The 12207-nt window shown below is 61.7% G+C and overlaps 2 protein-coding genes across 2 annotated transcripts in view; one reads left to right on the top strand and one right to left on the bottom strand.

The window, feature by feature from the left end:
- Positions 1 to 10005, bottom strand: part of ARHGEF11 (Rho guanine nucleotide exchange factor 11) — a 77603-nt gene extending 67598 nt beyond the window's left edge. Inside the window, 1 exon segment of the mRNA XM_047705202.1 lies at positions 9699 to 10005. Within this exon segment, the coding sequence (XP_047561158.1) occupies positions 9699 to 9730 (32 nt within the window). The 5' untranslated portion in view covers positions 9731 to 10005.
- An 89-nt stretch (positions 10006 to 10094) lies between these two features.
- LOC125085617 (vegetative cell wall protein gp1-like) lies at positions 10095 to 11525 on the top strand. Its single transcript, XM_047704080.1, has 3 exons — positions 10095 to 10287; positions 10330 to 10767; positions 11053 to 11525. Exons 1-3 carry the CDS (start codon positions 10122 to 10124, stop codon positions 11523 to 11525), a joined length of 1077 nt encoding a protein of 358 aa, XP_047560036.1. The 5' UTR covers positions 10095 to 10121.
- Positions 11526 to 12207: the final 682 nt, after the last annotated feature.

The raw sequence follows: 12207 nt of genomic DNA, 5'->3' as shown, positions 1-12207 counted from the left end.
AGGAGGAGGGCGGAGTCCTCTGCCTCCAGGACAGTCCCAAGTGGCCCAGCACACCTGCTGGGAAGAGGCCTGCCGGGTGAGGGACGCCATGCCGGGCTCTGATCCCCGTGTCCAGACTGCTGAGTGGCCAGAGCCTCTCTGGGCTTGCCTCCCCATCTGGAACGAGCACAAAGCCCTGCCCGACGGCCGCTGTAACACAAGGGACAAAACCGCACCCCAACAATATGTCACCGCCCAAACCCAGAGGAGCGCCATCGGGGCCTTTCTCCTGGGTCCTGAACCTTCCATCCCTCTCTCTGTCACCCGCATCCTCCCCTGCTTGGAACGCTGACCACCCTCTTGACTCTGATCTTCCCTTTTGCGTAGTTCTGAACCCAGCTTTTACCAAATTCACTTACGTCCGCATCATAAACAAGCTTCCCTGTTGTCTGTCTTCCCCAACGGCCTCTAGTCCAGTGCGTCCCCAACGCTGAGAACACGGCCTCCTGTTCATACACGTCTGATGAAAGTGTTGAATACGTAAAAAATCCCGGCATCCCAGACCAAGGTCTGTGCAGGGGGATCTGACAGGGGAGGGGTCTCTGCCCCCATACCCCGTGCAGGCGTCTTTCTCACCCTCTCAGGCTCCGCGTTCGGAGCTGGAGAGGGACCAGAGCTGAAGCAGGAGAGCCACCAGGCCCGGCCCACATCCTGCCGGAGAACCAGGATCTCCTCTGGGTTTCTGCCATGATGATCCAGAGGCCTGGAGCGGGGTGAAGAAGCTCACAGAGGCCACCAGGCCTCATGGTGCACCAACCGTGCTCCGCTGAGCCACGCGGACACCTGCGCAGATGTCACCCAGGAGGACATCAAAGACGCAAACGCCCAGGCCCAAACCCAACTCAGAGTCACAGAGTCAGACACGGCAGGGTGCGGCCCTGCCCTGCGGAAGGGAATGAGTCTCTGGCCCACGCTGCGGCGTGCCTCCGGTGTGAGTGTGCCTCAGGCGGCCAGGCTTGCCTTGGAAAAGTGAACTCGAAGTCCTACCGACAGGGACCAGGGGCTATGTCTTCCCTCCGCTTCCTCCTGAGCAAACTTCAGAAACGACTGGATGAGTCTATCACCATTTCTTTCTTTTTAAAAAGATTTTACTTGTTTATTTGAGAGACAGACACAGCGAGAGAGGGAACACAAGCGGGGAGGCGGGGTTGGGAGAGGGGGAGGCAGGCTCCCCGCTGAGCAGAGAGCCCGATGCAGGGCTCGATCCCAGGACCCTGAGATCATGACCTGAGCCGAAGGCAGACACTTAACATCTCTATCACGGTTTCTTCATCTCCTCTTCTCTGGCTCCTGCCTGCCCCCCACACCCAGAGGCCACAGAAGTACCCCCACATTCAGACAGATCTCTCTCCCTTCTCTATGCCCCCCTCCTCCCCTGGTGGGGGCATCTGCCACTGCCGGCCTTCTGTTTCTCTGCCGCTCCCCGCCCCAGCCTCTTCCGTGGGACCCCGCTGTCCGCCTCACCTGGATGCGTGAGCAGCGCACGTGTGCTTCTCCACCCCGGCCTGCCAGGCCCAGGGGCCAGCTCGCACTCAGCAGCGGCCCTCGGCTCTGTCCCCGAGGGCTGTGGCTCACCCTGCAGCTCCTTCCCTCCCGAACTCCGCCGTGCGAGGGGCCTCCCGGCCCGAGCCCACGTCAAGAACAGGGGCGCTGTCCTCCCCCACACAGCCACCTGCTCAGTCTCCCACCTGTCCTTCCCCACCTGTGGTGGCGGCTCCCTGCCCCGCCGCCCCTTCTCCGCTGAAGCTGCAGGTCGTGGTTTCCCAAGAGCATATCTGCCCACGTCGCTCCCCATGTAAGTCTGGCGACGGTGCTCTGTGGCCCTCGGGACAGAGTCCAAATGCCCTAACCCAGGCTTCCACAGTCCCCAAGACCCAGCTCCTTCCCGTTGTCCAGGTTCACGGATCTGTCGTTCTGTGGTCCCATGACAGAGCTCGGCGACCCTCCAGCCCACTGCAGCACGTGTGGCCCCTCTGCCTGGACCCTTGAGCCCTCTCAAGCCCTCCCGAGCCTGGCTCTCAGTTTTAGGCCTCCATTTAAAGTCCCTCCCTCCAGGAAACCCTCCTCAGAGTCCCTCCCATGTGCTCCAGGCAGACTCACAGAAGAGTGTGCTGTCACGCACCCCCCAGCGTCCTGTCTGCCGGCCCCCAGCCTCGGGCACCTGGATGGCACAGCGCGCAGCTTACTCACGCTGAACCCCAGGGCCTGAAGATCCGAGAAGCTGACCGATGTTCTCATCTGAGGGATGGTGCGGATACTCCCAGACCTCGGCCTGCTGCCCACCCTGGAAGCCGAGTGTTCCTGTCCCCAACGCTGGGGCCTGAGGAGAAAGGGTCCCATTCACAAAGCTACTTCCTCCACTCTCTCCACCACCTCCCCTAGAACAACAGTGGCCTTTCTCTGCGGGGCAGGCTGCTCTGGGAAATGAATGGGGCCAGCCCCGGGCAGGCGGGACAATGGCAGGGTGGGCCCCGGTGCCGTCAGACCCCTGTGGGGAAAGGCAACCCGGAAACCAGGCCGCCGAGGGGGAAATCCCCCAAGCTCCGCAAGGCCAGCAACCCCAACAAGGGTGCTCTGTCCCTACGAAAAGTACCAAGTGCCCCAGACCTCGCACCACCAAGAACAAGGGCAATTCTTGGTCTCGGTTCCCGGCAGCCGTGCTCAGAGCTGCTTTCCTGAAAACCCCGGCTCGGCAGGCGGGGGACGCGGGAGGTCCTGAAGCAGCGGCGGGCGCAGGCGGCTCACAGCGGGCAGGCGTGCGCTCCGCAAACCGACGGGGCACCAGGAAGCCGTCCAGAAGGACCAGCAGACACTGCAACCCCGAGCAGCAGAAGGCGTGATCACCAACAAAGGACACGGAAAGAGCCAAAGATCGCCCGCTGGCGCGCTGCGGGCAGCGAATTCTGCGCGAACCTCTCCGTGCGTTATTCTACACACGCGCAAGTAAGACAGACGAGAGTCCAAGCGCTCTGCGTGTGCGGAAGGAACACAGAACGACAGAAACGTCCCGGTGTGCCGTGTGAGCCTGCAAGGTCCCCTGCAGCGGGGGGCGGGGGGGCAAAGACCGTGGACAGGTGCGCGGGGAGGCGCGTGGGCCCAGGAAGCCGGTGGGGGGCCCGGGAACAAGACCTGTGGCAGTCAGAGGGGGCTGAGTTGAAGGGAGGACCCGCGATCCCGGGATGCGGAGTTGGGGCTGGAAAGGAAAGGCCACGCGGGGGCCAGCAAGGAATGCCGTTAGGGTGAGATCCCACACCCTGCGTTCGTGCAGGGTCCCCAGAGCCACGTCTGCGGGTCCCTCGTGTAGGGCGAGCACAGGTCGGAGCCCCCCGCCCCAGGAAGTCCGTGGCAGCTGAGCAGAGCTCAGGCCAGGGGGGTCCTTGCCCAAGCAACCACCTTCCCAACGGCCATCCTGGCACGCACCACAGAAAGCACTCAGCTAGTTAGTGGCCGGCAGGGGGTGGGGGGCTCCCACAGAGACCCTCTCGCTCAAGGTCCTGGACTCTGGAACGCTGGTCCCAGCACCCTGGGGCTGGGTGCGATCAGTTCACGGCGCTCCATCAGACACCTGCCCGCTTTTGCAGATCAGGACGTCTCCTAAGCCGTCTCTGGCCCTGGCTTCCCACGCCGCTCCCCTTCAGGAGGGCTCCCTGGGAACGACTGCCTGGGGAGGCCCGACCGGAGGGCGGCACTGGTGGCGGGGGGGGGGGGGGGGGGGGGTCGTCTCACCAGCTGTACCTTGGCAGCCCACTGCTGGGCGGCCACGGGAGGCGGGAGGACTTCTGCGCAGTCTTCTCTCTAGCAGCAGCCGGACCCCTCTCCCAGCCAACCAGCCTCAAAACCATAGGAATCAAATCTGATTCAGCCTTAACAGGCCCTGCTGATTTTCTTTCCAAAACGTCTTTTAGATCCTGCCCCTCTTCCTTGTTCAACGTTATTGCTCACCACGACGGCTGCAAAACCTCCCCGGGGCCCTCCTGGGCCCAGGCCTCTCCCGCGACCGTTTCAATGTCAGCACTGTCTCTGCGAACAGTTTTTCTGACCTCGTAACACACGACCCTGCCCGGCGCCCAACGCCTTCATCCCCCATCCAGCCCTCTCTCCGCCCCACGAAGACCAACAACCCCGCCGTCCCAACCCACCCCTCGCTCGGTCCCACCTGTGACGGCTGCCCAGGTTGCTCCCTTGTCTGACGGGCTCCGCTCTTCTCTTCCCAATCTCTAACCACCCGTCCCAGCTGCTCTCCTCAGCACCAACCTCCTGCTCCGTCTCTAACCATACGTCCCGGTATGCGACGAGACCGGCAGTTATGGACGACGCCTTCGCTGTTTCCAGCTGCTTCCCCGATAACCTTTCGCACCAGGAACGTGAGCTCCCCGTGCTTGCGCGTCACCTGCCGCAACAGCAGGAACCCAGCGAGGCGCAGCTCTGGGACAAATACTTGTGGTGCCTCGAACTGATCGCAGGTCAGGCCGGGTCACGGGGCTGTGTCCCTGGGTAGTTGTTGGAGCCATCGCGTCCCCCTGACCGCAGCCAGGCCACGACTGGTGACTGGAGGCCCCATCAGACCACTTTAGAGTAGCAGCACTTAGTGCCGGAGAAAGTGCTGGAAATCACTCGGAAATCACTTGCTCTGACTTTTCAAAGCTCCTCCCTGGTGCATGTGAGTCTCGGTTTACTGTTCTTTAGAACAAGAAGGGAAATCCCGAAGAAGTCAGTAAAGACGACGGGGGAACACTTATGATTTTAGGGACTGGCTGAAATCAGGATTAAAAGACAACGAAATGAGCTTAAGCTGTAGCAGAGGCAAGTCTGAGCCCCTAAAGGAGGCTCAGGCAGGTACTGCGTGGTACTTCCTCCCACGATGGAACACAGGACCCGGGACAGACCCCCACCTGCTGCGACTAGCTCCAAGGGAGTCCTCTCGGGGCCAAGAGGAAGCGGCAAGGTGACCCCTTCTGACTTGGGATGCATGTGATTTTCAGGCCACACCTCCAAGTGCTTCTCCAGGTGGGAGAGTGCCCCCGGGGTCCCACAAGGGCCGTGGGTCTGCAGCCCTTCCTGCCTCCCTCACGGTCCTTCCACGCTCCTCCCTCGTGTCAGCGCCCAGCGACTCCCTGGTCTCTCCAAGCTTTCACTTTCACCGATTCCAGGAAGGCCAGACAAGATTCCTGGAGAAGGGCCCCAGCTCTGGTGTTCTCAAGCGGCCAGCGCGCTCGCCTGGAGCGCGGAAGGTCCCCTCTCCTGGTGGATCCAGCATGACTGTGAATAGGGGAATGATTCCTTTTTTCTTCCGAGACAGAACCCGCACCTTCTTTAGTGCTGCTCCCCTCACAGGGCGCAGGAGGGACCCAGGAGGCCAGAGCCATTGAGGTGTGGGTCCTTCTGCACACGACTTGGTGAAAAGGAAGTGTGCATGGTTCCTGGGGCACGGGGCTGGCAGGCCACAGATAAACCCTGGAATCAAGCTGTTAAAATAACAAACCAATAAAGTGGAGTCTTAAAGGCAGCAAGTGCCACTGTGAAGACTTGAAACAGGTTCGGCCAACACAGATGAAAACGACACTTCCTCCCTCATGTCCTCCGGGACTGCACACCGAGCAAAGCCCTTCCTGCATCGGAATCCTAGACCTTCAGAGAGCGGGCCACGGAGCACCCCTCAAAGCTTCCAAAGACCGTCCCGTGCAGGTGAGGGGCTTCCAGGACTGCCCTGTCTTTATGCTAACTTGGGAGCTGGCTATTACCTTTCATGGAATCTTTTTTATTTTTGATGAAATCATACTGTCACATAACTTTTCCTATTTTCTAACATACTTTCACAAACGGATGGCAGGGACTCTGATCACGATCTGACAGTTTAAAAAAAAAAAAGGCTAAAAAATTTGTTAATCAGAGGGTGCTCTTTCAGAAATGTTTCTGAGTGTCTGAAGTCAAGCTTAGCCTGCTCCTGCCCATCACGGTGATCACCCACCAAAATCCACGCAAATCCGTGGCCACCTCTTGTCTCACCCCAGACGGCACAGGGGTAGGTTCTGGAGAAGACTCGGCATTGCAGGGCTTCGTATCTGCAGCTCTGAATGGGACACCAACCGCCTCAACTCCGCTGAACGTGGATTCTAGGGCCCAGGGCTTGATAAGAACCTGAGGCCAACGTGGGAAGCCACCTTGTTCTGGGAGCCACCCCTTTCCTTTCTAGATAAGCCCAGTCTGGGCAACCAGCATCTCCTCTCTAAGACCTTCCCTGAAGCCCAAGGCCCTCTCCCAGCACCTGCGACCGGCCTCCCTCCTATGCCTCTCCTCCAACCTCACCGAACACTGTGCTGCTCCTAGAAGGGGGAAAGGTACCTTCAACCTCAGATCCCTGATAAGGACGGTTGCTGGGTCGGATTCATTCTGAACTGGGAATGGCCAGAGACTGCTAAACACATCCTTTCTATTCCAGTCGAAGGGAGCCAAGGTAGCTGCAGCCTCTCCCATTCAGCAGAATTCTTGGGAAGGCACCCAGGACCATCACCCAAAGCTCTCCTCCAGTCCCAGGCACCTCCACACACCAAGCCTGCTCACTCTGGCCACGTGCTTCAGAACAACACGACGCTCACTCGGCTGCTCGAACGGTTTGGGGCTCATTTGGAAGGTGGTGTGTGAACCAAACTCAGAAGTCCATGGCCTGAAATGTACAGTTTTTACAGCTCAGAAAGCGATTCGAAATATATGATTGTGTTTGCTTTGCTCCTCCCAATAGTCCCACGAGACACAATAAATGTTATAATCCTCAAACCACGCACAGCGTGAAAGTGCTTGTGAACTGGAAGGCCTTTCGTGCATGTGAACGCTCGCGACGCCCAGGAGGAAATGAGGGGAGGTACGTGGCGTGTCCCAGTGCGCAGAGTTGAGCGAAATGCCAGGGTTCAAACCAGGCCCTCTTGGTGTGAAGCTAGTGCTTCCCTGTCTGTGCTGGCCCACAGGACTATGGGACTCGGCACAGAGGACAGCGGTTTTACAGAAGCAGATGTCTAACCCGCCAGCTGGGAAACACCTGCCATGGGAGACGAGGCCTAGAGACGGCTCAGCAAAGCTCATCGTCACCCCCACAGAAGTAACTCGGCGTCCTCATCTCTGCTTGCAGCATCAAACACGCTTTCAGAAATCCTGAGAACATGCATCCACAGGCAACAAGCCGTCCGCTGACAGAAGGACAGGGGCTGAGCAGCTGCACGAGCCCGTGTGTCAATACAGAAAGATCAAGAGTCGTCAAAGACACTTCTCCATCCTATGGACCCAGGTGTCAGCTCCCAAGAGGGAGTTAAAGACGCTTCTGAAGAAATATTCCCGAGGTTTCTTTGGGCCACACATCTTCCCCACACATCTTCCGGCACATGGTTCCTCCCTAGGAAATACACACCAGCGAGGGGGCCGTCTCGGACCTGGCTCTATGTGGGCAACCAAGCCAGGAGTGCTGGAACACTCTGAGGGGGAGGAATGTACACTTGCTGACACGCTCGCTCACCCCAGCATTCTGGCCCGTACAGATGGAATGCTCACCGCAGGCCCACTGCTGAGTGAAGGGGATGCAGTCCCCGCCTTTCTGGGGCTCACTGTTGAGTGTCAACAGTTCCTCGGTCTTCATTGGGAGCCCTATTCTTCCCTTGCTCCCCAACGGGACTGTGCATCCATTGTGACACCCGTCAGGCACCTTCCACTAGACTCTACACAGCACACCATGGATAAGATACCTAGATGGTGACCCAAGCCTCTGACCAGGCAGAGGTGATGAATGCTCTGTCTGCAGAGCTATGGTACCTCAGAGGAGAAATGGGCGCTTTCCTAGAGAAATGACGGCACCGTTCCCAAGACTGTTGAAAAGACCAATGCAAAGGGAACACTGGACAGTGTCATACGCTACCGTCAAAAGGAGATGTGGAAAGCACGTTCCGCAGGACCAGTACACAAACCCACTAAGGCAGCAGGGGGCAAGCAGAAGAGCCTGCAGGGGTCAGGAGATCCGCATTTGGGCTCAGATTCTGCCCCTAGTCCAGCAAGATGGCACAGGGCAAGCCAGGTGTCCTCCTAGAGCCTCAAGGACCCCCCACCGGACAGCGGGAATAACACGGTTCACCTTTAGACCCGTTCCATGAAAGCACGTGGGGAAAAACGTCCCACGCCATACCTTACCAGATAGTGAGGGTATACGAGCTCCCCTAGGAGCATCTCGCATCAGCCCAGGAACCCTCCTGGCCTCCTTCCTGCACCCTCAAACCTGGATTTCCATCTGCTCACATCCCTGATGTCAGAGAAATCACTCACCGACCACATCTCACAAAAGGCAGATGCACTAATGCCTGAAACGAGAAGGCAGCCCTGTGACCATGTCACGTCCCTGCCCGGACGCACCTTGGGCCTCCCTTTACAAGACGCGAGCTACAGGGAAGCCAATGACAAGGGGAAGGGACACACGTTTTATGCCCTTTGTGGCTGGCTGCCTACAGCCCACTGACAACGCAGGGCCCAGGTCGGGGTGTGGAGCACGTCAAGCAGGACTCGCAGGCGATCCGCATTCTAGTGTTCGGGAGGGATTACGTTTACAGCCCATTCCACAGCCAGAAAGAAACTACGACTAGCACGGATCATCGGGGGTTAACGGGCATGGAGAGACCTCGGCTCCCCGCTGTTCCTGCGTCTCCAGCAACAGGGTCTCCAGGCCGGGGCTTCCATCTGCTTGCTCCATCCTCTAACCTCCACCCACCCAGTCAGGCTATGTGCAGAAGCTAAGATTTTTAAGGAGAAAGGGGCTGGGAGGGGGCTGGGGAAACAGACCCCTGGCATAGTTGTAAAGAGCAGGGCTACCGGCGCTGCCCAGGCTGGTAGGGGGCTGGATCCTGGGCCCAGGCTCCAAGGACCTCCAAGGACCTCTGCCCATCAGGCCTCAGAGTCCAAAACAACTCGTTCCGGCTCTAGGCGGAGGGAAGGCCCACCCTGCAGAGTCAAGCTTATTAAGTCCAGCCTGGAAGATTACACCTTAGAGCATCTGCTGGTCAGCAGGTCCCAAGTTAAACCCTAAGCTTGGAGAGGAAGAAATTCAAATGCGCCCTGTGCATTTGGGGGCCATTATTATCAGCCACTGGCAAAAATCCAGACCTCTATGGGTGCAAAGGGTGCTTCTGTCCCATCAGTCAGGCCTAGAACATCCTCCCCGGCTCTGGAAATGGAATCACCCCCGGCCCCCAAGCCCCACCATTCCGTAGCCACCAGCCCGCGGAGGCCCACGCCCCTGCCAGGGCCCTTCCCCCAGCAGCTCAACACCTAAAGCCAGTCCCAATCCACCCTGGGGACTCACGTGACCAGGCCCAGGCGGCCTCCCGCCCCCTAAACAGGCAAGTTAGGGGCTCAAATTCAGCTTGTAGCAGGGCAAAAGTCAGAGACTGAGGGAAGCACTTCCCCTCTGTGTCCTCTCCCGGCTTCACTGTTCATCGCTCGTTTTTAAGAAGCACTGAATCGGGACACAGACACACCGAGAGGACACACAAACACACATGGCCGTACTGTCCCCAGAGACCCGCGCTCCCACCCCAACCCCTCCTTCGCAACCTTTTCCCCAATGCAACACCCTCTCCCCCAGTCTCCGGTTAAGAAAGTGCGGAAAAGCCCCTTCCCAGCGCGCCTACCTGTCTATGCTCTGGGGCAGCCTCACACTCATGGCTTCTCAGGGTCTCCGCGCGGCCAGGATCCTGCAGTTCTGACGTCCTGATCGCGGCTGAGTCGCTGCAGTTTCCAGGGGAGGCGCGGGGAGGGTCCCCCAACCTCGCGGCCGCACAGTCGGACGCTCGGACGCGCCCCGCGGGCCCTTAGGAGCCCGGGAACCGAGGCTCCCGTCTCCTCGGACCAGCCGGCATGGTGTCCGTCCTCAGCCCCCCGCCCCTCCCCCGTCGCAGAAAAAAACCGAAAGAAAAAGAGGAAAAACTGTGACCTTCTCAGAAACCAAAAACCCAACCACAAATCTGTTCAAGGCGGGCGCCGGGGCTAACACGGGTCACAGAAGAATCCGCCCTCAAAGCGGCCGTCCTCGCTGCAAGACCCAGGCGGAGCCCATGCTCGGGCCGCCGCTCCCGCCGCTGTCCTGCCGCAGCCGGGCGCCGGGGGCCGGCGGGGCCGTGCGGGGTCGCCCCGCGCTCAGCACGACGGCCGCGCCGGGGCAGGGGCGGCGGAGGGCCGGGCGGGCGGATAAGCGAGCGCAGACGCCGGGCCGCCGCGGCCACACCGCTCAGGTCCGGGCCGGCCCCGCGGCGCCGCGCGGGTGCAGCGCCTTCAAGACAACAACAGAAACAGCCTTTGCGCCACGGCTCGGGGGACCCTTCCCAGCGCCCGCGGCCCCGAGCACGAGCGCGGCGCCCCCCGCCTCACGCCCGCCGGGGCCCCGGCCTCTCCGCGTCCCGCGCCCCGCGCCCGCCGCCCGCCGCCCCGGCCGCCATCAACCGCGGACGCCGCTCGCGTGCCCGCGCCGCCCGCCCCGCGGCCTCCTCCGCGCCGGCCCGCGGGGGCCCGGCCCCGGCTCCCCTCCGCCCCTCTCGGCCGCTCGCCCGCCGCCGCCTCGGCTCCGGCCTCGCGCGCGGAAGGCGGCTCGGCGGCTCCTTCCGGGCCCTTCCCCCTCGGCGCGCCGCTCCTCGGGGCGCAGGCCCGGCCGGCCGCCCGTGCCCGCGCCGCCCCCCGGCCCCGCTCCGGCGGCGCGGCCCGCAGGCCCCTCCCCCGGCCCGCCCCGGCCCTCCCCCACCTCGGATCCTGCCCCTCCTCCCCCCTCCAGCTACCCTTCCCCCTCCCCTCCCCGCCGGGCCCGCCCCCCTCCGCCTGTCCTCCCGGCCCTCCCCCTCTCCCGACACGCCCCTCCCCCTCGCCGGGCCCTCCCCGGCCCCTCCCCCCTCCCAGGCCTCCCCCTTCCCTCCTCCGGCCCCTCCCCCCGCGCCCCTCCCCCTCCTCCCGCGGCCCGCAGCCCCCCGCGCGGCGCCCTCCCTCGGTGCGGCCTAGCCGGCCCCGGCTGCGGCGGGATCCCCGGCTTTGCCCGGCCCGGCCCGCCGGCCGCCCCGGCTCCGGCCCCGGCCCCGGCCCCGGCTCGCCGAGGCAGCCCGCGCCGCCCCCACCGCTCCCCCTTCCTCGGCCCCGGGCCGCCTCCCCACTCTGTGCCCCTTCCCAGGTCCCCGGTCCCCCGCCGCCCGGCCCCTCCCCGCGGGCGCGCCTCTCTCCCGCCCCCGCGCCCCGCCGCGGCTCACCCGCTGGCCACCTCTGTCCTCATCTTCGTCTCCAGAAGCGCGTGCGGCCTCCCTCCTGGGCGCCGGGAGCTCCGGAAACTGGCCCCGGCGTCTGCGGCCCTGCGCGGCCGCCGCGCACCCGCCGTGCGGGCAGAGGGCCGTGGCCGCGGCCGGCTGCGCTCCCGGGCACCGCGGTGCCCCCGGCGTGGTGCTTTTGAACCCGGGGGAAGAGCCTCTCAGGGCCGATTCTAGTTTCAGAGAATCACAGTTCCCAAATGTTTGCAGGTAACGCGCGCGTCTGAAGGTCCCTGGCGTTGTAGTTAAAAATAATTAAGATGAAAAGGAAAGTTTTTCATTAGGACTGGGGAATGGACTTGGTCTTCTTGCCCAGGTAAATGCTATTGTAAACCCCTCGCAGGCAGGGCCGTTGGCGGTGTCCTCCCCCTCCCTCTCCGGCTGGATTGTTCCTGGGGGAAATGCAGGCACAGTCGCCTGGGGCCAGACCCGCACACATCCTGGAGCTGGTGTGGAGGGAGCCGGGGACCCCAGCAATGTTGGGGGGGGGCGGGTTTGCAAATTGCAAGAGGGGAGAAAACTAATAAGCATCGGTTGACCATTGGAATAATCCAGGAGCTTCCCTAAATTATACCAGCTACAAGTTGGCAAATGAAGGAAAGTCCCACTGCCTGCGCCCATCTCCACCACCTCCTAGGTCAGAACTTCCAAAGACGCGGGGTCTGCTCGTGTCCGAGGCACCACAGCCCGGATTGCTACTGTCCCATTGTCTAGTTCCTTCCCACACACCTGCCAACAGGGTGCTCCCGGTTGTGGGCGCTCCCTCCGGATAGACCAACCTGTGGTCACCAAACATGCCCGGCTTTCTTAGGAGATGCAGTATTTTAAAATAATTACGTACACCTGTTTTATTACATGT

This window comes from Lutra lutra, chromosome 15, assembly GCF_902655055.1.
Source record: "Lutra lutra chromosome 15, mLutLut1.2, whole genome shotgun sequence".
Lineage (NCBI taxonomy): Eukaryota > Metazoa > Chordata > Mammalia > Carnivora > Mustelidae > Lutra > Lutra lutra.
The sequence above is the reverse complement of the archived record's forward strand: the minus strand, read 5'-3'. Positions and strand labels throughout refer to the sequence as shown.